The sequence below is a fragment of the Tribolium madens genome, unplaced genomic scaffold (genome assembly GCF_015345945.1).
Source record: "Tribolium madens isolate multiple individuals breed KSU strain unplaced genomic scaffold, Tmad_KSU_1.1 Scaffold_97;HRSCAF=244;Tcas5.2_LG3a, whole genome shotgun sequence".
Classification (NCBI taxonomy): domain Eukaryota; kingdom Metazoa; phylum Arthropoda; class Insecta; order Coleoptera; family Tenebrionidae; genus Tribolium; species Tribolium madens.
In genome coordinates, this window is record NW_025401069.1 from 460529 (window position 1) to 486134 (window position 25606).

Sequence of the window (25606 nt, forward strand, 5' to 3'; positions counted from 1 at the left end):
AGTTATGTTAGAGTTCAAAGGGAACATAAATATAAATACAAATAATTAGTTATCACTGTTATCAGTAAAAGTACATAAAATTTGTATATAAATTGAAGTAATTATTAGAAGATGTAACAATTGTAATTCCGAATCTCTGCCTGTTCGAATAAAGATTTTGTTTTTAAAAATTCATTATAATTTCAAAAATATATAAGTAGCACAGTTTGTTGTGAAAAAGAACTAGGGTTGAGAGAGACAAGACGATTTTCACACTACGAAAGTTAATAATATTTTCCACAAGAGATTTTACAGTTATTAATTATCCGAATGATTTTTTTTTCTTAAGGTCTTTGGTACATGTAGGAAGGACATTGTTAGTTTCCACATAAATACTATAATTTTATTATAAAAAATAAGTTAAAAAATATATAAAAAATAAGCATTTAAATTAGCTACATAACAATGTCCCTAGAAATATCTAAAATGGTTTCATCAAAAAAATAAAAACCAAAAAATTCCTTATAATAGCCGAGAAAAACCTTTTCGAAAAATGCATTGAAATTCCCTATCTTGGCAAATGATAAGTTAAGCCTTAAAGATCTTGATTCTACTATACTTACATAACAAAAGTTAGTTGAAATATGTAATTCACAACTCAATTTGAATATGTATTTTTTGGCATCCACACAAACATTGGCACATTTTAATTTTTTAGTTGTTTATTACTAATGAACAGTTCTTTTAGGTTTTCTTTTTTTTGTTAATATCTATACATTTTTAAAGCAACGTTTTGAAATTTTACATTAATTGGTACTCATCTACAGTTTGAATTTAGTGAGATCAAAATTTTTCGGACATCTGCAATATCATTTTTAATGACACTCAGTATATTATTGCGTAAATCGAAACAGCTTCACACATCTGTTATATTGACCTTATTTATGATAAATAGTGTGATAGGCGGCAGTACTTTAAAGCAGTAAAACTCTATTTATAACTTATTGATTCATGTGAAGTTTCATCCACTCTTAATAATTAAAAATTTATTTTACATTTTTTTTATAGTTGTAATCAGTCTCGTTATTTGAATCACTGCATTTGAAACCAATTCAATCTTACCTTCCTGTCTCGTCAAATAACGGCAAAAGCCTACACGAAAAATGTAAATAATTAATAAACAATCCGCAACACTGACTATTTTAGTTCCAATAAACTCCTACTTTCCCCCAAATTAATCTTATTATTCATAAAATTTATTCAGCGTGCATTTTTTCTAATAATCAAATCCAGAATCACGCTGGAGCGCGTAAGAGAGCACTTCTTATTTTAAAACTCTTCGACGATAGAACTAGACCTCAGTAGTTAGTGGGATGCAAAGAAGGTGCAACTTGAATCATAGTTGGCGCCTGTACAAATGGTACAACATAAGAGAGAAAAATAGTGCAGAATGAGTTTGTTCAATTGGAAAAAGTGCATCGTTTTAGCTGGAATAATATTTATTTTTTGTAAGTTTTTTTGAATTATTTTTAAAATCATAAAATTTTGTGATGTGGGGCAACTACGCTGAGAGGGTCCAGGAAATAAATTCAAAAATAGACGTTTAAAAATATGAATCATTTTTTTAGTGAAAAATAGTGATGTGCTTATTTATAAATTATTGGAGTAAACGCATCAAGTGGTTCAAATTGGGATAAACCGAGGTCAGTAAACTAAAAGATGAAAGTTCTCTCTGGATAAATCTAAACAAATTACCGCAAAACCACATTTTGGATTCAAATAATTGACGATTTATAAGTAATAGAAAAAAACTTCCTCTTTGGGTTTTACGTATAGTCAATCACAATTACTGCTATTGCAAATAAGAAAATATCACTTTCATGGATATTGAAAAGAAAAGTGGGTAATTTTATTAGTTATGGGGACGATGGCTTGATTTAGTGTTTTCTTCTGATTTTGACCTTTCACTTTCAACAACACTAAAATTATTAAGTACTTTTATTAAAAAAATATTATTGAATTCATCAGCTTTCGGCGGAAGCAAAAAACACGACATTAGTGCTGCCATATACTTTAGCTTAAAATAATTTTATTGATGGTAAAAATAAGTAATGGCTTTAAAATGTAAAATTTCATGCTTTCGAAATGTCGAAAGGCACAATTTGATAAAAACTATAACAAATTACAAAGAGAATTTTATTTAAAAATTTAATTTAAAAGTGCCATTAAGTTGTTTATAACTCTGCCTACACTTAATTTAATTGCCGGCAATTACCTTTTATCTACTTTTAAGGCACACTAGAATTGTTATTGGATCGTTATTAGAAATTATCGATTTGTACTTTTGTCTTTTAAACGTGATTTTTATTATTTGGAAATATTTTTATCGTTTTGCTTGCGCAGAAATAGAAAAGTACATAATTGAATAAAAATTGAGAATGATGCAATTGGCTTTACTTTTCGGTCTTCTTCAACGCTGATTCGATTATTTGGTGATTTTTAAACGTTACTCTATTAAAAATGTGGAATATTTTTTGTGAAACAAAAATCGTCTATTAAGTATTTTTTAATGCTTCTTTACAAAAATTTATACAGGGTGTGTCAGAATTCGCGCCCCAGAGAAAAAGTTCAAGTCAGATAAGATATCAACAACATGGAAAAAATGTTTAAAAATTTCTTTCTTTCAAAAAATCTTGACCAATAAAAGCCACAAATCTCATAACTTCGACATTTTTATAGATAGAATTTTTTTTACATTTTTCTATGTTCCTGGTATCTTATCTTACATGGCATTTTACTATGACTACTTCCGAAATATAAGAATAATCTGTAGACAAGATATTTTGTTTATGTTTCTGTTTTTTTTTATTTGTATAATTGTGTACCAAAACAACAAAAATAATCAGTAACTCGAAATGAAGTAACAGATGCACTGATTGCAATGTGACTCAATCCCTGTTGGTGTGACTTATTTTCAAACACTTCAGATAAATCCCACTCTATTTATAACGCAACAATAAAGTCTAAGGAGAGTCTAAAAATATATGAAATAAGTTTAAACGAAAACAATAAAAATTGTCATTATTTTTCCTGTTCCTCTTCCTTAACATGTTTTATTGTGTAATTTGAATGAGACGTAACTTGCGCAATTGACAGAACGTTCTTGATAGCCCCCTTATTTGGGCAATGGCATGTAACTGTCCATCGAAAATTCTAAATGAGATTTTAATAAATTTAAACAGACTGATATTTTTTCAGGTTGCCACCGCTGCAGCTGTAAAAATACAAAAAGTCAAGAAGATAAAACGGATAATTTATTTTTAGATAGTGGTAAGTAGACTTTTTGAAAACTTTTAGACCAAATATTTGAATAAATCACAACCTACAACAAACAATAAAAGTATCACTTTACCGGTCGAGCAAATTTATAAACTTATTCTAAAGTCACGACACAATAAACAGACATTTGTTTGATAGGATTTATCTCAAATGTGGGACGCACTTTGTGTAATAGAACATCTTTGTAAAATTGTAAAAAAATGTAAAGAGGTGGGCGAGAAAATAAATGTTACTGATTTGAGGGAGAAATATACCGACTGTCATTATTTTGAATCTAAATAAAGTTCAGCTCAGGGGGTAATTAAGTTTGATAATGACCTATGGCCAGAAAACGTCAATCAATCTGTTTTTAATAATTCTATTGTATCGAAAAAACCTGGGGTTGACTTTTCAAAATACGAGTAAAAATAATTATAACATTAAAAACAAAACTACAAACAAAACGGTTTACACAGTCAAATTTTTCTTCGATTTTACATAAAAATTGTTGATTTCAGGTTGCTTTGGGTGATTTTTGGGCACGCGAGACACTGCTAAATTATTTTTCGATCTCCAAAAGGATATATCTTATACAGAGTGCGCCAAAATTCGCGTCCCAGAGAAAAATTTCAAGTAAGATAAGATACCAGGAACATGATGATACTGATGATCTTGTATGTGTTTTTTTTACAATTATTTAGTAAAAGTACAAAAATTTTTCCACTAAAAGCCACAAATAACACTAAACAGAGTTACAATATAGGATACAGCTTCCTTGTTTCCTCTTCTAATAGCCTGTAGCAAAGAACTTGGAAAATTATTTTTCCAACAGAAATAAATAGCTTCAAAGTGCAAAATTTAAACTCGTATAACTTCGAAATTTTTATAGATAAATTTTTTTAAACATTTTTTCCATGTTCCTGGTATCTTACCTTATATGGCATTTTTTTCTGGGGCACGAGTTTTCCGTGGTTGTCGATCGTATTAACATACGTATTAACGTCAAATTAACATCTGACGTTCACAGATTATTATGAGGCCAAAAACCATATTTGATCGCTTTTGCAGCCTCAAGTCGATCAACCATGTTTGTGATTTCTTAAATCATTCAACAAATTCAATTTTTTCAATTTCAACAACTTTTTTAACACTTTTCCACGTCCTGGATTACTAGGAGTGCGAAAAACATCATTTGGTTAGATTTCGAAGTTTTTAATTTTTTTTCTTTCCAAATTTTGATTAATTTCCAGTTCACGGAGCGAACGTCCTCCAATAATATCGAAACTATTATCGTAGCTTCTTATGTTTAATACTCTTAAAAAATAGGCAATTTTTAAATCTGTTGATAACTTCTAAAATGTCTGGGATTTTTGAGTTTCTCGACGTAATTATTTGCCGGAGCATTTTACGTACTTGTAGTACAAATTATTGCTATTTTGAATTGTAATTTCGTGTGATTGATAAAAATTTACGATAGTTAAGAAAATATATACCTAGTTGTTGTTAAAACAAGAAAAATAAAAAATTGACAAAATCTCTCCGGGATAAGGAATAGTTATACAATTTTTTGGGATTTAATCGAAATTGTTTGGATTTATTTGGAATTATTATATTTTTGTTGGATTGTTGGAATTACTAAAATTATTTATGAATTACCTACTGGAATTTTTTTGGAATTATTAGAATTCCTTTTGGAATTATAGGAATTATTCTAAAAACAATACGGAATTACAATGGATTATTATTAGAATTATTGAAATTTCGTTAATTTTTTTTTTTTTGGAAATGGAATTGTACACATGTTTTCAAGTAAATAGTCTCTCGGTTTGTAATGATCTATCAAAAAAACTTAGTAAAATCTCGGAGTTAATTGGAGTTATAAAAGTTTCGGATAAAAAACAGTTTTTTTTATTTTCCGCGTTTTCAAAAAAAAATCGTAACTCAAAAACTATCGATCATAAGTTAAAGCAGATTGCGCACGCGAATTCCCCTTTCAATTTTACACGGTTTGTTGTCGATTCTGTAGCATTCTGGGTGATTTCTCAACATACAAAAAATTGAGGTATTATTTTGAGGAAAAGCTCAAAATAACTCGATATCTCGAAAACTGTACTCGTCGTAGAGCATTTTAATCGGTGGGAACGTTATCTGCACATGATTTGACATTTAAGGAAGTCATTTTTCAAACGGTACAGCGATTTAAAGTTGAACGTTTTTACAATAATTGCAAAATTTACAAATAGGTTATTAAAAAAACAAGTTTCATAAGACCAGTCTTGAAGCACGAATTCTAGTTTAAAAAACGAGTGGCGTACACGAGTTATTTTAAAGAATGAGTGCTTCAAGTCAAACGAGTATTTTATACAGTTTTTTGTAATTTGTTCTTTTTATGTCATTTTTAAACAAACATTTTTACTTAAAATGAAGGCAAATTACAAAAATCTATTTTTTTATTTGACCCAACAAAATTTGATGCACATTTGCGAATCTCTTGAAGTTATTCTAATTATTATTTGAGTTATTTCAAATTTCAAAACAAGTTTGTGATATCTTCTTTTTTTATTTTTTTAATCATTTATTTGCCACTCAAAGACATATGTTATTAAAATCAGTGAATACAGTGTCATTACCATTAGTGGGCTTTGTTGACATAATTTATGAGTGACATGATTTATGAGTCGCACATATGAACTAATTCGAATGCAAAAAACATTAAACATTTTTTATGTATTACAGAATCGACTCTAAATAATTTAACAAAATGTCCTCCAAACATCAAAACAAAATGTCCGCAAGACTGCATTATTAAAAACAACAAACCAATTTGTCGCTGCTTCCCTGGATACATTTTTAAAAATAAAAAATGTGTGGGTGAGTAATTTCCAAATTTTCAAAATCATTTTTTTATAGGAAAATTTCAGACATAAATGAATGTAAAAGTGGTAAAAACAAATGTGAGAAAAAATGCATCAACCTTCCCGGTTCGTACAAATGCGCTTGCCCTCACGGCTTCCGTTTACTCCCAGATGGTAAAACCTGCGAAGACATCAACGAATGTCTTCTGCGAAATGGGCATGGGCCTTGTCAGGACTTGTGCGAAAACACCCATGGTTCGTATAAGTGTATTTGTCGCAATGGTACAAAACTGGCTCCAAATGGGCACTCGTGTACCGATTTGGACGAATGCGAGGACAAGAATTCGGGCTGTTCGCATGGGTGTATCAACACCCATGGAAGGGTGTACTGTACTTGTCCCATTGGATTGGAGTTGGGGTCGGATTGGAAGACTTGCAACGGTTGGGCTAATTATTATTATTTTTTACTGTAAGAGTTTTAATTGTGGTTTTCAGATGTAAATGAATGTGAAGATGAGAAAATAAAAGGTAGTTGCCCATATGGGTGTGTTAATACAGTTGGGTCGTATTTTTGTGCCAAGAGTGGGAATGTGGCGATGGCGGATGAACCCGTGAATGAAGACGAAGATTATGAAGGTGAAGAAGAAGATTATGAAACTGAGGAGGAATACGATGATAAAGACTATGAAGACGAGAAAGAGACAAATAAAACTGAAGAAACTTCCGATAAGGAATACAACGGTATTGATAATGTGCCAGAACTGAAGTTTGATGAAGCCGATGAGGCTCTTGAAATTAATAAAAACAAAAATGTGATAAACCATAATAAGTCTGAAGTTTTTGATAATAATAACAGTATTGATAAAAATAAAACTGATAAAAAAGATGAAATCACGAATAATAACACTGACGAATATGAAGACGAAGACGATTACGACGATGAAGCAGAAGAAGATTACGAAGATGAAACAGACTTGACTGAAAAACCGTTCACAATTGTTGACTCTCTACCAACTACAACTAGAACTACTGAAGATATTGTAACAACGTTTGCCCCGATTGGAAAAAATGAAGACTATGTAGAAAGTACTGAAGAAACTTTAACCAAACCGGAAGAAAGCGACAAAAATTCCGATTTGCCTGAAATTAGTACTGAAACAGAAAATTTAACAACGACTGAAGCGTTTGAAGATAATGAAAGAGCGATTGATGAAGATGATGAAGAAGGTGAAGATTATGACGAAGACGAGGATGAAGATTATGATGATGAAGATGATGACGATTTTGGAGATCATAATCGCTGTATTGAGGGTTACGAAATGAATGATAAAGGCGATTGCGTTGGTAAGTTGAATTGTTTTTTCTAAATTTTTTTTTAGGAGTTGGGGTCAACCTTAGTGATAGAATTCTCCAAAATCTTGAAACACGTGCTATTTTGTTTTTAACTGAACACCCAAATACCAAATTTCATAGATTTAACTTAAAAAAAAAACGGATATTTTACGAAATTTTACCCTTGTTCAACCCCCTTGAGGGTGAAATTTCCAAAAATCTTGAAATACGTATTACTTGATTTTTAATCGAAAGCCTAAATACAAATTTTCAAGGATTTAACGTTATAAATGACATATTTTAATACAAATTGTCATCCCCGTTTAGCCCCCTAGAGGGTGGAATTTTCAAAAATCATTTTTAGATCATAATCTTTAATTAAAAAAATTACCATGGTGGGATGCCATTAAAAAAAAAATTTCCAGAACTCGAAAACTAAAAGAAATTTCGAAAAATGTTATTCTTGATAAATGGTCACATTTTAATTGGACTTTACGCTACACTAATTATTTTTTTCGTACAGTGCTTAGTTTACGAAAAAAACGATTGGTTCCATACTTTTTATTCACCTGGTATATGTTGTAGTCATTGGGCGTAATGCGTCATGCCGCGGAAAGCCTAGTCTTTGGCCGTACTGCCGGCAGACGCTGTAATCAAATGAATATTTTTGTTTGACTGAAATTTTTCGTCATTTCAGGGATTGCCCACTTAATTTTACTCAAACAAAGTAACCGGTTAAAACAGTACATGTTACAGCGTTTGACGAAAGTGTATTTAGTCATTTGCTGAAAAGGGTTGAAATGCTTGATTGACATTGAGAAATGTAAATTTTTGGTAGAATAAAAGCCAAAAAACTAAAAATTTTTTATTGTAGCAAAATATTTGTTTCGTTTATTTGGAATAATGTAAACATATACAGGGTGTTTCACACAACTTTACGAGGCGAGGCTTGCGCCTAATGTACGCACCCAAATATACAAAAGTCACAAAACACTAGATACAAAAAATACACATTTAATTATTTATTCTTTAGAAAACCATGACAGTAGTTGTCAAACTAATCACTGTTTAATTAAAGGTCATAAACTGCAGTTTTTCAGAAACAATTATCATTTGTTCTATTAAGAGACGGCATGAATATGTTTCTAGTTTATCTATCTTAATCACCAACTAACTAAAAATGTTGTAATTTTTGAAAGGGTGAACAAACTAGAGAAAACTATGCAATTTTTCAAAATTTGTTATCGAGTTGGTATCGGAATATGTATTATTGATTGCATCTTACAGGCGCAGGCCTCGTAAAATTATGTGAAACACCCTGTATATTATAAATATACATTATTATTATTATAAAATCATACAAAAAACGGTAAGTAGGTACATGACTAAACAACAGATAAAAATATATTTTTTTGCCTTCAGGTAAATTAAAAAAAATATATATTCTTTAGAAATATCTTTTGCAGCCTAAAATATGTACAACTGAAATAAAGGTGTATTTTGAGGTTAGAAGTCTTTTACCTCCTTCATTACTTCATAATTCCACGGTTTTTTATCATCTTTGTTTTTCAAATAATATTCATTTAATTTGTCATAAAAGAAACTCTTATGATTATCCATTTTCAATAAGAAAGTCCAACAATTACTAAATGTTACGGCCTGAAATACTACACAATAAAATTTCAAGCTTTCAGCAAATGACTTTCGTCAAACGCTGTAACATGTATTGGTTTAACCGGTTACTATGTTTGACTAAACTTAAGTAAGCAATCCCCGAAATGACGTAAAATTTCAGTCAAACAAAGGAATATTCATTTGATTACAGCGTCTGCCGGCAGTACGGCCAAAGACTAGGCGTTCCGCGGAATGACGCATTACGCCCAATGACTAAGACATATATATAATATAAAAAAATTTGACAACGCCGCAACCGAAGTCTAAAAACAAAACAAGGTTTTAAACTTGGTTTTAAAATACTGGGAAAAATAATAAGAACATGCAACAAACATGTAAGTTGTAATTTGAAAAAAAAATGTTTACGGATTCGGAATAATGAAACTCCCTATATGTATATGCATTTCAAAATAATTTTAGATCCAATAGATTACTTCCATAATATTTTTTTTCCCTCATTAGACGGCTATGGAACTTAAGTAGCCAATAGGATTCGAGCGACACTTATAGTCCTTAGACGGGCCTGAGTTTGTTTTTAAGAAGTACCATATTGTGTTTCATTTTCCATCATTATTTTTTGTATTTTTTTTAGAAACATTAGTATGCTGTACAAATAAATAAGATAAGTAAAATAAAAAGCTTTTAAGTTTGAAAAGTTTGATAGTAAATTATGCATACCCTGTGGTAATTCGGATCAACCAAGCTTGGTCAACAAGACTGTTAAACTTTATTTAATCAGTGCCTAGTATTTATTTTATCAAGAAAGCACTTTCTGTATTTTTTATTAAATTTTAAAAGAAAATGTGTAAAACCATTTTTTTTGGTTTTCATTTGTCTTTACAGAAATGCCTGAACCAATTTGAAGAAAAAAATTGGGATATGTAAATAAATAAAAAGCATCGCCGTGCCGTCTCGATAGAAATAATCCTTTTCTCGCCTGGGCATTTTTGAGTTCAACAAATTCCCGTTGGCGCTTTAATCTGAGGAAATTGTTTTACACATCCAATGTGTTAGCTTAAAGGGTTCAACTTTACAATGTCAATTCTCCCTGGCGTATCTTGGTTTTATATATCAGCTTTTATTAATTGTGTTATTTTTCGTTAATAATTAAAAATCATTCAGTTTTTCTTTAGTTACCCACGTAACTTAAGAAAAAACGTGGAATCACTGCCCCAATGCATTTTTTACAAAATGCCCAGGCGGAATATTGACACATTTCATTAAGGAGGCGGTGCTAAAAAGGCATCTTAATAAGCACAAAAAATAATAGCATGCCACTAAAAAATATATCATTTTGACGTCTCATTTTTTTGGGACAGCTTGTATAATCAAAAATATTTTTCTGAAATGCGCCCCAGAATATAAATAAAATTTACAAAATATCAATGTTCCAACTTAAATAATAGTTGAGCTACAGAAGACGGGGGCTGAGATGAAGAACTCGCTGTAGACGGATTTTACGTGAAACGACTCTTGTAAAATTCTCGATTTAAATTTTCATTTTTTGGAGTTTATCACATAAAAAGCACTTTACTTTACAGGAAAAAGTTTTTTTGAAAATTCCCAAGGCTTACTTGATTTTTCGAAACTAAAATTATATTAGAAATTATTCTCCAACTAAACAAGGCTGAACCCTAAAAAATGAAAATTAGAGTCGTGAATTTTTGATCTTTTACAATAGTTATTTCATTTATTATCCGTTCACGAAGCTGTTGCCGCTAAGCCATATACCGTACCCCTTGTAAATCTTTATAATCACCCTCAAACCGAACGCTCGTGCCTGTTTCTTTTGTTGTGAAAATCAAGGGTTTTGGGTACCTACTCAATATGTCTATCCTTGTTTTTCCAAGTCACTGTATCTTGTCAAAGTAAGAGGAAGATAGTGACGTAAAACTTTCAAATGAGAAGCAGAATTCCGGATCAGTGGTAACAAAAATGTAACGACTCAAATTTATTTAAAAATATTTAAGAAACATTAATTTATAAAATGAAATAATAAAAATAATAATGGCTAATAATAATTATGTATCAGAATATTCTTCGGATGAAGAAGTGTCGTCACAACGTTATAATTAATGGTTCCACTTCATCTATTAATTGTTCTCGTTGTCACCACTGATTTAACAGTTTCAACGTGGGAAAAACAATTCTTCAAATTGTCAGGTTGAACTTGTAGTGATTTATTACACATTGCCAAAACAGCTTCTTCACTGTAGCCGTTTCTCCCAATGTGTTTGTCATAATATTTTTTCGTCTGAATTTAAATTAACTGCATGAAATTGGCAGTGATAAGGAGGTAAACGCAAAACTTTGTGCCCTGCTTGTTGTGCTAATTCATATGTTATCTTTTTTCTTAGCTCTCGCAAGAAGCAACATTTTTTTCTTCAATAGTGTCTCTTCAAACGTTATGCTATTTTCACAAAGCCATTTCATTATCTCCGCCTTTTTCCAACTTGCTGTCGGTTGATTATTTTTTATCCTCGAATGGTAGGATGGGTTATCCAATATGATAAAGCTAGGCTCGTCTAGAATGCACAATAATTCTTGAAAACATTTTTCAAAATAATCGTGGTTCTTACTGTAGTGATAATCGTCGCTCTTGACAATGGAAGAAGAAATCCTGCCAGCCCCATCGACAAAACCATTTTGTGTTCCTGCGTGGAGAACCATATATCGTTTCCCGCATAAAGTTCTTCCTGAGACTTTCTTCCTTAAGACTTTTTACTGAGTTATCAGTCCAGATTCGATGATTTTGAGATCCTGCTTCGTAAATCCACGTCTCGTCCAAAACAACAATACTTTTATACAAACCTTCATTCTTAATTTTTAAATAATTTCGAAGAAAATTTGTGCGTAAGTGCACAACATGCTTCTTTTCGCACAAAACCGGTCTGTTTGAATATTTTTTATGTTTGAATCCTAACTTGCGTAAAAGTTTCCAAAGTTTTGTCCGGCCGATATCAATTATTTCTTTTCTTTTTAATTCGGATAAACGACCATCCAGAGTAGCAAACTTCTTCCTTGCTACCATGTCGTAAATGGTATTACGAATTTTAAACTTCGTACTTTTATCAATATTTTTTTAAGACATATCGGTGATTTGACAGAGGTTTTCTTACTTGATATTCGTTTGCATTTTCTTGATCACTGCCACTCACGTGGATCTTTTTTACGCTTTAAAACGTTATTTCCGAAACACCAGTGGCAAAAGCAGTTCTTTTTTGCACAGCGAGCAATGATTCCACGGCACCACCATTTTGCTTTTCTTTCTCGAAATACTTTATAACACTTTATTATTTGATCAAGTTTTTCTTGAAATCGTTTTTGTTGATTTTGAGGCATTTTGCTTAAATATGCGAGAATAATCACCACACAAACTCATACAATGAACAAACTACGAAAAACAATGCAAAATCTTACCCTCCTCCTTTTATATTCAAAGAAACAGGATAATAATTTAAATTTTCTTTCTAAATTCTAAATTGCAGCCTTAAACACCTGCTTTAATTTTTCATTATTTCATTTTGAATAAGGAGTTTTGTTTATTTTATTATAGGTAATCAAATTTGTATTGAAGTTTGAATAAGTCTAGTATATCTTTGGTGAGTATCCATCGTGGGATATTGATACTGCTCGTAATACATTGCATTCAACATCAATAGAAAGTGATGAGAAAGCATTTGCTGAGAACATTTTCAAAAAAAGTTCAGAAAGCTAGAACAAAGTGAATAAGTTGGAATCTGAATGGAAAGTCATTTAATTTAAAAAAGATTTGTTCTTATATTTAAAGCTACTGCTTTAAACTTCTAGATCCTTTTTGCTCAATGATCAGTTATCATTTTTAGAACAAAAAAACTCTTTATTTGCTTTAATTAGTACGCAGGTACTCTCTGTTTGTTTTAAGTAAAGAAACAGTTTTTGTCTATTTTAATTAGAACAAAGAAGGTGCAATTGACCATTTTTAAGCAAAAGAAGAGTCTTAAAACAAATACTTTTATAAAAATACAATTTTAAGTAAGATTAACATGCTTTTCTCCTATATGGCGCAATACCTGAAAAGCAATCCTTAACTTCAAAAAATCATATCTTAAAAACTACTCGGTATATAATTTTCAAAATTTGAGTTCTTACTAATAAAAAAATGCTCTACACGATGGTGACAAAGAAAAAAAAGTTACTCGTAGGGTTTTTCTTAGATTACTTTGATTTACTTCGAACTTCTTCAAACACTGTTCGAAGAAAAGTTTGCCAATATTCAATTTCAAATTGCATATCATATTAAAGGGCAAAGCCATCCCTTTAGAATGGTCTTTATTTGAAGGAAATCGGCCTAATAGTTATTGAGTCATGATTTTTTAAAGTTAAAGTATTTTAATTTTTTTAAATTAGAAAAAAATTATTTACTTCAAAGTGTGTGGGCTTTTTCAATTTTCTTTTAGTGTATTTGATTTGTCTCACTGAGACGAACAAAATGATATAAAATTTGTGAACTTGTCACGACATGACTTTTTTTGTCGCCCTGTGAAAGTTTATCTATCAAGCAAGCCTAGAAACTGAAAACGTGTGTCTGCGGAAGATAAAATGTCAGAATGGTAAATAAGAAATGTCAAAATATTTTTTTTGTAAACTGTAACAACAAATCGTGGTGAACGATTTGTATGAATAAACTCCAACTACATCACATTTTAGAGTGTTTTAAGACGTTTCATACAGTAATTCAATTTGTTTAGATCAATATTTTAATTTTTATAAAGGAATTTTTTGACATCTAGCTGACATACAAACTTCCAAGCGACATACGTCCTCAACTGGTACACGTACTTGATAGAAAGACTTTTTGATCGCACTGTACTTTCAGAGTGGCGAAATCGAGGGCGAAATGTTTTGTGTGCACTGGAACCTGTCACCTTCGATTTTGTTATAAGTATTGCTTAGCGGCAACAACTTCGTAAACGGATATTATCTGGGGACATCCTGTATAATCGAAAATTTTGTTTCTTTTTTAGACATCGACGAATGCCTCTCCAACGCCGCCTCCTGCTCACACGACTGCGAGAATACCGATGGCGGCTACAAATGTCTTTGCCCCCCCGGCTACGAGCTCGACATCCCCGACTTCAACACCTGTCAAGACATCAACGAGTGCATCTCCAATCCTTGCGCTTACAAATGCATCAACGAGATCGGCACCTTCCACTGTGAATGCCCCGAAGGCTACCTCCTCCTCGCCAACAACAGTTGCACCAAAATCACTTGTCCCCAAGACCACATCGTCGACCACGGCGTCTACCGCTGCATCTGCCCTCGCGGATACACCCAAAGTCACAACAAAATCACCTGCGACGACGTCAACGAGTGCGACGGCGACCATGGGTGCACCCATCTGTGCATCAACCACGAGGGCTCCTATTCGTGTTCGTGCTACGATGGGTTTGCTCTGGAGCGCGACAACAAGACTTGTAGCGACGTTGATGAGTGCCAGAAGGGCGTTTGTGGGCAAAAATGCGAGAATACGAAAGGGAGTTTTCGGTGTTTGTGCGAAAGGGGGTACGAGTTGGCTCCCGACCAGAAAACCTGTCTCGACATTAACGAATGTGAGCAAAACCATTTCAATTATTGTGATCAATTGTGCTACAATTTTGACGGAGGGTACGAATGTGGGTGCAAACCAGGATTCAAGTTAACTGAGGATGAGTCAAATTGTCAAGACATCAACGAGTGTGAGGACAACAATGGCAATTGTTCACAAATTTGTGAGAATTTTGACGGGGGTTATCTCTGCAAGTGTCACAAAGACTTTCATTTGACTCACGACAACCACACTTGTGTGTCAATTGACCCGTGTTATGAAAACAATGGTGGCTGTTCCCATATTTGTACAAATGTCAACAATGAAGTGGTCTGTGAATGTCCCGAAGGATATGAATTAGACGACAAAAATTGTGTCAAAATCAACCCTTGTACAGTCAATAATGGGGGTTGTTCCCACTTTTGTGAATTCATCAACGACCAAACCAATTGTCTTTGTCCCGAGGGACACGATTTGACCAATGGGACAATCTGTATCGAACAAAATCCCTGTTTGGACCACAACGGGGGTTGTTCCCATTTTTGCGATTTTACCAACCACACTATCATTTGTTCATGCCCTGACACTCATGACTTACATAACGAAACCTCTTGTTACCTTAAAAATCTCTGTCTTGATCAAAATGGCGGTTGTTCTCACTTTTGCCACTTTGAAAAAGACCAGTTATCTTGTTCTTGCCCTGATAATTTTTATCTTGAAGGCAAGATTTGCTACCGCAAAGATCCTTGTCTTATCAAAAATGGCGGGTGTTCACACCAATGTTTTTCGAATGATTTAGGAGAGGTCAAATGTTCGTGTCCTGAAGGGTACGACTTAAGGGACAAAACGTGCATAATCCCTGATCCTTGTGACACCGATAACGGGAATTGCTCACACGAGTGTGTCTCTGACGGGATTAAAGTCACCTGTCAATGTCCTGAAGATTTTATCCTAGTCAATCAGACACATTGCGAGCCGGATTTGTGCCTGGTTGAAAATGGTGGTTGTTCCCATGATTGTCACTTTAGTGACCATAAAGTGACCTGTCTGTGTCCCAGTGATCATGATTTGGGTCCCGATGGTCGAAATTGCATCCCACGGGACCCTTGCACCATCCAAAATGGCGGTTGTTCACACTTGTGTCAAAATTTTGAGGGCAAAGTTAAGTGTGTTTGTCCTAAATTTTTCAATTTATCGCAAGATGGTCGAACTTGTGTAAAAATTAGTTTATGCTCAATAAATAATGGAGGTTGTTCTCATGAATGTACCGAAGAAGGGGACAATATTTACTGTTTGTGTCCCGATGGATACTCCTTGGAAGGCAAAACTTGTATCCCTGTTGATCCCTGTAGCCAAAACAATGGAGGTTGTTCCCACGAGTGTACCTCCGAGTCAAACATTGTCTACTGTTTGTGTCCCGAAGGATTCGAACTAGATGGCAAAGATTGCATCCCTGTTAATCCCTGTGACAATAGTGAGTGTTCCCACATTTGTGAAGTTGTGGAGGGGAAGGCTGTCTGCAAATGTCCACAACACTACGAGTTAATTGGCAAAACTTGCACTAGGATTAATCCCTGTCAGATTAATAACGGGAATTGTTCGCATACGTGCGTGTCCAATGACGGGATCGCGTCATGCTTATGTCCTTCGGGATTAAAACTTGTCGACAATACAAACTGCATTGAGGACAATCCCTGTTTAATCGACAACGGGGGATGTTCGCACCTATGTCACAATATCGATGGCATCGCTCGCTGTTCTTGTCCCTCGGGTTACATCCTCCGACCAAATAACCTCGTCTGTAAAGATATTAATGAATGTAAAATTCGACGAGGGGGCTGTTCGCACAGTTGCAAAAACCTCCCCGGATCTTTCCAATGCACTTGTCCTATCGGATTTGAATTGGGATTTGATAACCGGACTTGTGTCGACATAAATGAGTGTTTGGAGGATAATGGCAATTGTCAGATGACATGTATTAATTACAAAGGGGGGCATAAGTGTGGATGTGAGCAAGGATACGCTTTGCAGGAAGATGGGAGGACTTGTGCTGTTATTACATTTCGGGATTGCCGAATTCCTGCTGCGCCCGATCAAGGGATTATTAAATGCATTGGAGGGAATTACGATAAAGGGAGTCTTGCACCAGTGGGGACAAAATGCATGGTTTGGTGCAACGAGGGACACAAACTGGTGGGGGAGTCGGTGAGGGTGTGCCAAAGTACAGGGAACTGGGGGGGCAAAGAACCCCAATGTGTAGGTGAGTAACATTATTTGCTATTGTAAAAATCCCTGTATTCGATGACTATAAAACAAATTGACCAATAAACATTACTATGGAAGCGAAAGGGGTACCTGAGAAATAAGTGAAATAACAGAGCTTGAATCCATAGGCGTTTATCAATTTTATGAATTAGGTAGTTACTTTTATGCTCTGTATGGTTTCATACAGAGTGGATAAAAAGTATGGAGTTAAGCGTTTTTTGGTTAAACTGATTAATTAATAAAAGATTAACTAACGCTAAAGTACTCATTTATGGTTGGTAAACATTTAAATAAATTAATTTTGATCGCCAACCGTCAATTTTCAGAAGTAAACAAACACTTTAGGTGAAGGGTAAACTGACAACAGAGTTGTTATCAATGATAATTCTTCTAAAGATTTCGAAATTGTCAACATAGATTCTAATCCAAATCTGGGTCTTTTTGGGTTAGACCGTGTCAATTTAGAAGGAAAGGTCGACGTTTTGCCCGCTCTTGTAAGGGCATCTTCAGGACAAGAAAAGGGGAGAAAGCGAGGTTATGTCACGGTAACTTAATATCTCAACGATACCAAAGGCGAAACCAAAACTGCCGAAAAATGAAGAAACAGGGGTATTTATAGACGAGTAGGAGAGGATTACGTGTGATTGGTAAATGCGGATTGGGTGACGATGGGGATAGTCGTTGCGTGATTGGCTGGGAGTGGGGGATCGCGTTATTCCAGATGCTGGAGAGATAGTAACCTTCTTCGCGGTTGAAGTTATGGGGTGTTTACGAATTTCAATGCTTTCACCACCCGCAAGATCCGTGAGTTACCGTGCCATAGCTCCCTTTTTCTTGTCCTGAAGATGTCCTTCACAAGAACGGGCAAAACGTCGATCTTTTTTTAAATTGACGCGGTCTAATCCAAAAAAAAACAGATATTTCAACCTGACTCTCGCCGCAAAAGCCTACGTTCTTAGATTCTAATCCTCAAACATTTTCAATTGAAAATGCTTCTAATTCAGGAATTAATTTTGATAATCCGTCAGGGTGTATGTACGTTCATAGATAAAAATCACATATAACCGCTTTGTATCTTTGGTCTTTTTTATGCATTGTTAAAAAACGATTTTTTTTGAATCCTTCAAAGTCATAGTAGAAAAATCTCTGTTTTAAACCCGGATTACTTTTTAGCTGCTGCTTGTCCGCGTCCTGGCCCTATCCAAAACGGCTGGCTTCTGCCCAGTAACTGTAATAACGGTTTTACCTACGCGGGTGAAAAATGTCGAATTTATTGCAAAAAGGGCTATAAATTGCGTCCCCGATTTGAATTTCTTTCATGCAGTGAAGACTTGATTTGGGAACCTTTAGAAGCGGTGAATCGTCTTCATGACGTTTGTGTCCGAGGTGAAATATTTTTTTTAATATAAAAATTTGGTTTTTATGTTTTTATTTTTACAGATATTGAACATACGTATATTAAGTGTCCCGGAGGGGGTCACCTGACCTATACCTTGCCCCAAGGACAGAGGCACATGTATGCGAAGATACCTCAGCCTGAAACAAACGCAAATTGGATCAGGTAGATTTTTTATTGTTTTTATTATTATTTTAAATTTTTATTTTACAGAGATGTAAAGGCTGAGCCTAGTTGGGGTATGCAATTAGGTACGATCTTACCAGCTGGTCACACCGAATTGACGTTCTACGTCGACCCTGAAGACCCAAGTCTTCTCCTCCACTCTAATTTGACTTCTTGTAAATTACTTATTACAATTTTGGATATAGAAGACCCTAAAGTTGCCGGATGTCCCACAAACATGGAATATACTCTTCCAAGAGGGCGCAAAAGCCAATTAGTGTTCTGGAAAGAGCCCCAATTTAGTGATAATGTGGGAATAGCAAGGCTTTATAAGTCTAGAGTACGTCCTTTAAATTTTATTTATTTCCTTTGTATTTTATTTTTATTTTCAGGAACCTGGAACTTCGTTCGGCGTTGGCTTACATCACGTCAATTACGTCGCAAGTGACGAAGCTGGAAATCGAGCTTTTTGCCACTTTACTGTCGATATAAAGGAAGAAATTGACTCACCTTCAAATGACCTTGCATCAAATTTAGAAAAAAGGTCGGAAAGATATCGCGCAGTTTTGGTTTGCCCAAGTGGAGTAAAATACATGTCAAATCCTCCAGATCTCTATAATGTGAGTTTAAAAACTTGAGCGCATCATTTCAAAAATTTAGAGTTCAATCACGGCCTTTAAGGAGTTAAAAAAAATATTTTTCCCAAAACACGAATAAGGATAAAATTTTAGTCCGGTCAAATTAGTCATAAAAATAGTGGTCGAATAACGAAAATTCCGACAGAGCTAAATTTTTGTGGAACCTTGGGTACACAATTAGAAATAAAGTGTCAAAAGTCCCCATCGATCCCATGTGTGCTAAAAAAGTTATTCGGGGTCAAAGGTCAAAATTTGACGTTTTTTAAATTTATTTCGAAAACGGTATGTTTTATCAAAAAAGTAGCTCAGACAAAAATTATAGATCTTAAAATTATCTACAAAAATAGTCCTTATACTTTTTTTTCTAAGAATCACCATTCCTGATATATTGCGATTCTAAAAGTTGAAGGAGTCACGTTCTACATGATATGCACATACAGAGTGCGTCAGAACTCCCGCTCCAAAGACAACATGCCATGTAGGGTAAGGTACCACGAACATGGAAAAAATTAAAAAAGAATTCTATTTATAAAAATTTCAAAGTTATGAAAGTTTAAATTTTCTATTTATTTGTTGGAAAAATAATTTTCAAGTTTTTTTTGCTACAGGCTATTAGAAGCGGAAACAAGGAAGCTGTATCCTAAACTGTAACTCTGTTTAATGTTATTTGTGGCTTTTATTGGTAAAAGTTTTGTACCTTTACTAAATAATTGTAAAAAACTTATACAAAATCATCAGTATCATTAAATAGACATAAAAAATGTCAAATGTCAAAAAATAAATGTCAAAAGTTTTTGACAGATAGAATGTTTTAAACATTTTTTCCATGTTCCTGGTATCTTATCTTACTTGAAATTTTTCTTCTACTTCATTAAACTTATAAACATTTCGATTCCATTAGAATTAAAAAGAATTTATTTGGTAATACATAGAGGTGTTCAAAAAATCGCGCACTTTCTTGAAAGGGAGTAATTGGGTAGTCCCCAGAGTACTGAAAAAAATGTTTAAAAAATTCTATTTGTCAAAAAAATTTGACATTTATTTTTTAACATTTGACATTTTTTAATGTCTATTTAATGATGCTGATGATCTTGCATACAGGTGCGCCAGAACTCGCGCCCCAGAGAAAAATGCCATATAAAGCAAGATGCCAGGAACATGGAAAAAATCTTAAAAAAATTTTATCTGTAAAAATTTCAAAGTTATGAGGGTTTAAAGTTTGCACTTTGACTCTATTTATTTCTGTTGGAAAAATAATTTTCCAAGTTTTTTTGCTATATGCTTTTAAAAGAGGAAACAAGACTTATAACTTTGAGATTTTTATAGATAATTTTTTTTTTTAATATTTTCCATGTTCGTGGTACCTCACTCTACATGGCATTTGACTTTGGAGCGGGAGTTCTGGCGCACTCTGTATGTAGAACGTGACTCCTTCAACTTTTAGAATTGCGATATCTCAGGAATGGTGATTCTTAGAAAAAAAAGTATAAGGACCATTTTTGTAGATAATTTTAAGGTCTATAATTTGTCTGGGCTACTTTTTTGATAAAACTTACCGTTTTCGAAAAAAATCTAAAAAACGTCAAATTTTGACCTTTGACCACGAATAACTTTTTTAGCACACATGGGATCGATGGGGACTTTTGACACTTTTTTTTTTTTTGACACCCAAGATCTCCACCAAAATTTAGCTCTGTCGGAATTTTAGTTATTTGAAATGTGTATTTTGACCGGTCTATTTGAAAGGCCTTCAAATTTTAACATTTTTTTTTCAATTTAAATATTGCACGTTGATTTTTGTTGTATTTTCGATCATTCTATGTAAAAACAGATAACGAAATTGTTTGGTTAACCGTTTTTAAGTTTAATGGCCCGAATAAATAGAAATTAATTGCTAAAATTTTTATCTATTTTTGTTGAAAAAAATAGAACAAGATCGCAAGCGAAGCTGGGTGTTACTGGAGACACGTCCGCGTTTCGGGCCCACTGCAGCCCCAAGGGTTCAGAATACCGCCCCATAGAATACACAACGAGAGTCGTCTACCACCCCACTTGCAGAAAAAGCACCGCTACTTCGAATGGTACGACAAGTGTTGTTAACATGATTTCCTTGTACAAGACTAACAAAATTATTTTAAATAAAAATTACCAAAATCATTGTGTTTTTATTGTGATAAGAAATGAACAAGTTGAGGTTAGTTTTGACTCAGGGTCGGTTATGGAGAATTGAATACTGTGTCGGCCTTCGGGCAATTCGCCTTTGAGGGTTTTTGCCCACTCGGGGTAGGATTTGACGATTTTCCACCTGATGTTGGTTTGAGGAGAGGGAAAATGTACCAGAGCTGTTTTTTGATTTTTGCCCAAACTGAAAAATTGTCCAGGAGGGCAAACGAGTTTTGGATAAGGTGCCTCTGAAATAACATTTTTTTATATGATAAGAATAAAAAATAAAAAATTACTTGTGCAAAATCCTCTCTTTATAAGCCATTTCCCGGAAATTGAACACAGGAATCGCCCATTTCCAATAAGTTTAAATCCTTGAGGACATTGGAGTTTGCACCGAGTGCCTGGATAATTCGCAACGATTTTGCGTCCACTTTTACCGAAATTCTCCATCGAGTTGTTTCGCAAACATGTGATAAACCCAAATTTTGGTGGTTCTAGAGGTGGACAACTCGTAATTTTATTTTTGTTTCCCAAATAATCATTTTGTAAATTTTCTTCACAATAATACGAGCCAATTGTGTTAACACACCCTTCTTTGCATTTTGTCTTTAAATGATCTTCACATTCATCAATATCTGCAATTTTTTTTATATAAAATTGCAAAAAATAATGGAAATCAAAACCTTGACAAGTCTTGTAGTCTGACATGAGTTCCAACCCCCTAGGACAGCTACAGAACGCCCCAACTCTTGTATTTATACAAAAATGGGAACATCCGGAATTTGACACTTCACACTCGTTTATATCCTCGCAAGAATGCTTATCGGGACCTATAAAATAATCAAATTTTGTTTTATAAACTCTTAATTAAATCTTTGGTCCACGTGGACTTTTATTTTGAAATTAAGTTGGCAATATTGGAGATGATATGAGATTTGTGTAATTTTTCATACCTAAACATTATTCCATGTTTATTATTAATAAAAAACTAAAATCTGACAGATTAGTAAAAAAGATATTGAGCTGTATGAATAAAGATAAGTAAATGCTTCTACTTGTAATAGTAAGAGATAGACGTAGTTTAGATTTTTTGTGAAAAAAAGAGACAAAACTGTAGTAAAAGCTTTTGCTACATTTTATTTATACCGGGTGGGGCATCAGTTACGCGCACTTTATAAATCGCGACTTCAAATTAATTAAAACTGGCGATATTTCATATACCTAACTAATTATTATTGATAGGTATTTTTCTAATTTTTTTGGATAATAAATGAGTCCGTAACAGTTTTGTGTGTTTTATGAATACTTTCTGTTAATTTACCTATAAAAAGTTTACACTAAATGAATCTGCACCTGTCAGCGCATCAAACTTTGATATCACAATTTCAAATTTTGACTTGGTTAGTCAAATAATCGCTTTTTTTTATTTAAACACCGTGATTTATGACAAAATGGTATAATTTGCCAACAAAAGAATCATTTACTGGTAGCCGACCGCTTTAAAGGGTCTTTTTGTTGTAAACCTTCCATTGTTACCTAAATTTACGATGGCACAAGTAAGCAGGTCATAAATAAAAATGATTTTCAAAGTTAAGATCAAAAATTGCGTTTAATTCAAAATATAATTGGTATTTTTTTTCTGATTTTGTAAACAATTGTAGGAAGTGAATCTGCGTAGGTCAGTATAAAAATTAGAATTAAATTTTTTGGGAGAAAATTACTTTTTATTTTTTTTGGCTTTGTTTGCGAATGAAAAATTACCAAAAATTAGAGAATGTACCTTACTAGTGCCCAGGTAAATGTAAAAAAATTCAACAATTTTATTTAATTAGAAGTGGGGATTTTCTTTTTGGGCATAACGGCTGCCCCACCCGGTACTACCCATAGTTTAATCCAAATTTAATTTTCTTTATTATACAGGGTTATTCACGAGAGAATTATTTCTTTTTTTTTGCCGCAACTTATTGTACAATCTGACATTTTCGGCAAATCTATCCAACTTACTTTGATTTCTAATTTAAAGGAAATAAGATATTTAATTTAGCAGTTAGTTTTATTAGTATTGTTAGTTGCGGCAAAAAAATTCAGAAATAACTACTCTCATTTTAAAATAGGCATTTTGTAAACTTAAGTTTTGTATTTTTTTTAAAATATGCATTCTTTTTTGAAGAATATGTAACTTTCAAATAAAAAAATATAAATTTAATTAAGTAATTATAATTTATTTTTTGCAACATTTATTCCAAAATTCAAAATAAAGTTAAACCTGCATTGTTTCGTGGCCTACATTCTTGACAAAGTTGAAGTATATTTCAAAATTTTTCACAATACATTATATTTGAAAAATCACTTGTAAAAATATAAATGTGCATTTAAAAAAAATAAAATCAATTCCTGGTAAGTAAAATACAATAAAAACAAAAAATAGAGTGCGTTACGTTAAACCGTTTGAAAATATAATTTGGTCACTTTTAGTTGTCACTCTGTATCACAAAAATAAATACAATAGAACAAGATTTTCTTTAAAAATGAGTAAAATTTAATTTTTTTAATGTTAATTAACTAGAAAATATAATTAAAAAAATACTTATTTCAAAATTTAATCAATGCAAATTTGACCAAACAATTCTTTCGTTCTTTTAATAATATATTTATTACAAACTTCACCCTGTATGTAATTTCATTTCCCTACCTAAACGTGTTCCATTAGGACAAACACACGAATACGACCCATAAAAATTCCTGCAGAATCCTTGACACGGTCCATGTCCATTCCGCAGATGGCACTCGTTGATGTCCTCGCAGGATTTCGAATTTTCTGCTATGCGTAATCCTGAAGGACAATCACAATAAAACGCCCCTAGAGTGTTTTTGCAGATTTTGGCACAACCTCCGTTTCTCACTTTGCATTCGTTGATATCTAAAAAGAAAATTTTACTAAAACGCAACAAAATTGGTTGGCACTCACCGACACATTTTTTGCGATTTTTGGCTAAAGTGTAGCCCCTTAAACACGCACATTTTAATTTGCCTCGAGGTCTGCATATTTGCGAGCAACCGCCTTTGTTTTTGGTACATCTGTTACGTTTTTTTGACGAAATCTTTCGAAGTTTTAAGATTTCATTTAAAAATCGCTCGGGATTTTTGCTGATGTTAGCAATTATTGAAGAATGGTTTGTTTCGATAATCCTAGCTGTTGTGATTTCAAGAATATTACTTTGGTTCTTCTTTCGTTTCTTCTTTTTTCGTTGTTTCTTCAAGTCATTGCGAAGAGATGTTTTGTTTCCTGATATTAATTGTGTGATTTCAATTTGTTCCGAAATATTTTTTACTTTGTTTTGTTCCTTTTTTTTCTTCTTCTTCTCTTTTCGATCAATTTTTTTCGTATTATTGATAATCAAATTATTTCCCTTGCTTTGTTGGATTTTTAAAAGTGAATCGGGCAATGTTAAACTTGTGTTTTCATTTTTTTCTAAATCAAAATTAACATTTGTTACATCTTTTTCACCACCAACAACTGAAATCAATTTCAATTATTTAAATATAAATCTATCTTAAGGCATTTTAATAAGAGAGGTCAAGAGTTGAGGAATTAACGCTGAAGCAGCTGTGTTCACACTTCAAATTGCATTATTCTTATCACTTTCTTAAGATTTGTAAGGCCAAATGCTACTAACATTTTTAAATTGGACATTTTTCTACACTATATTTAATTCAATTTAATTTGAAGTTAATAATTAAATGGTCTTAGTTCAATTTTGCTCAAAAGTTAAAAAATTTTCGAACACCAGATATTCAAAAATTGCTTACCACAAAAAAATATCACGTAGACACAAACTAATACTTGTTTTAAGTACATTTTGCCCAAATAAACGTAAGAACAATTAAATTAAGTTTAGTATTGCACCACTTTAAGACACTGAAATGAATCTTTTACATCAGTGCTTTTACGCAGCTCGGAATAGCAATAAAATAATCACTTGACCACGTAGGACATCTGTCTTAAATTGCAAGAAAAGCTTTGTGGATGGATTTGCATCAGGAAAAAGCTGGTCTGGTAAAGAATGATGTCATTACTCAGAAAAATCTTAGTAAGACAACAAAACCAGGTAGGGCTTGTGTGTAAATGTGAAAATTTACAAAAAAAAACAGGAAATGCTGAAAATAGTATCTTCTGATGATACCAACTTTGTGGATAAAACACGGTTAGAAAATCATAGGTTTTGACTTATGTCTGCTCCACAGTTTT

General features: G+C 33.0%; 2 protein-coding genes across 2 annotated transcripts; one reads left to right on the top strand and one right to left on the bottom strand.

Annotated features, from left to right (window-relative positions):
- Positions 1 to 1350: 1350 nt before the first annotated feature.
- On the top strand, positions 1351 to 21336 carry LOC123014754 (fibrillin-2-like). Its single transcript, XM_044414014.1, has 11 exons — positions 1351 to 1487; positions 3238 to 3309; positions 6034 to 6168; positions 6219 to 6593; positions 6648 to 7496; positions 14165 to 16987; positions 18166 to 18378; positions 18433 to 18553; positions 18602 to 18893; positions 18946 to 19173; positions 21121 to 21336. The coding sequence occupies exons 1-11, from the start codon at positions 1430 to 1432 to the stop codon at positions 21289 to 21291; spliced, it is 5337 nt and encodes a 1778-aa protein (XP_044269949.1). The 5' UTR covers positions 1351 to 1429; the 3' UTR covers positions 21292 to 21336.
- LOC123014755 (matrilin-2) lies at positions 21337 to 25315 on the bottom strand. Its single transcript, XM_044414015.1, has 6 exons — positions 25168 to 25315; positions 24326 to 24874; positions 24050 to 24277; positions 22041 to 22187; positions 21651 to 21992; positions 21337 to 21602 (listed from the first exon to the last, which is right to left on the bottom strand). The coding sequence occupies exons 1-6, from the start codon at positions 25214 to 25216 to the stop codon at positions 21346 to 21348; spliced, it is 1572 nt and encodes a 523-aa protein (XP_044269950.1). The 5' UTR covers positions 25217 to 25315; the 3' UTR covers positions 21337 to 21345.
- Positions 25316 to 25606: the final 291 nt, after the last annotated feature.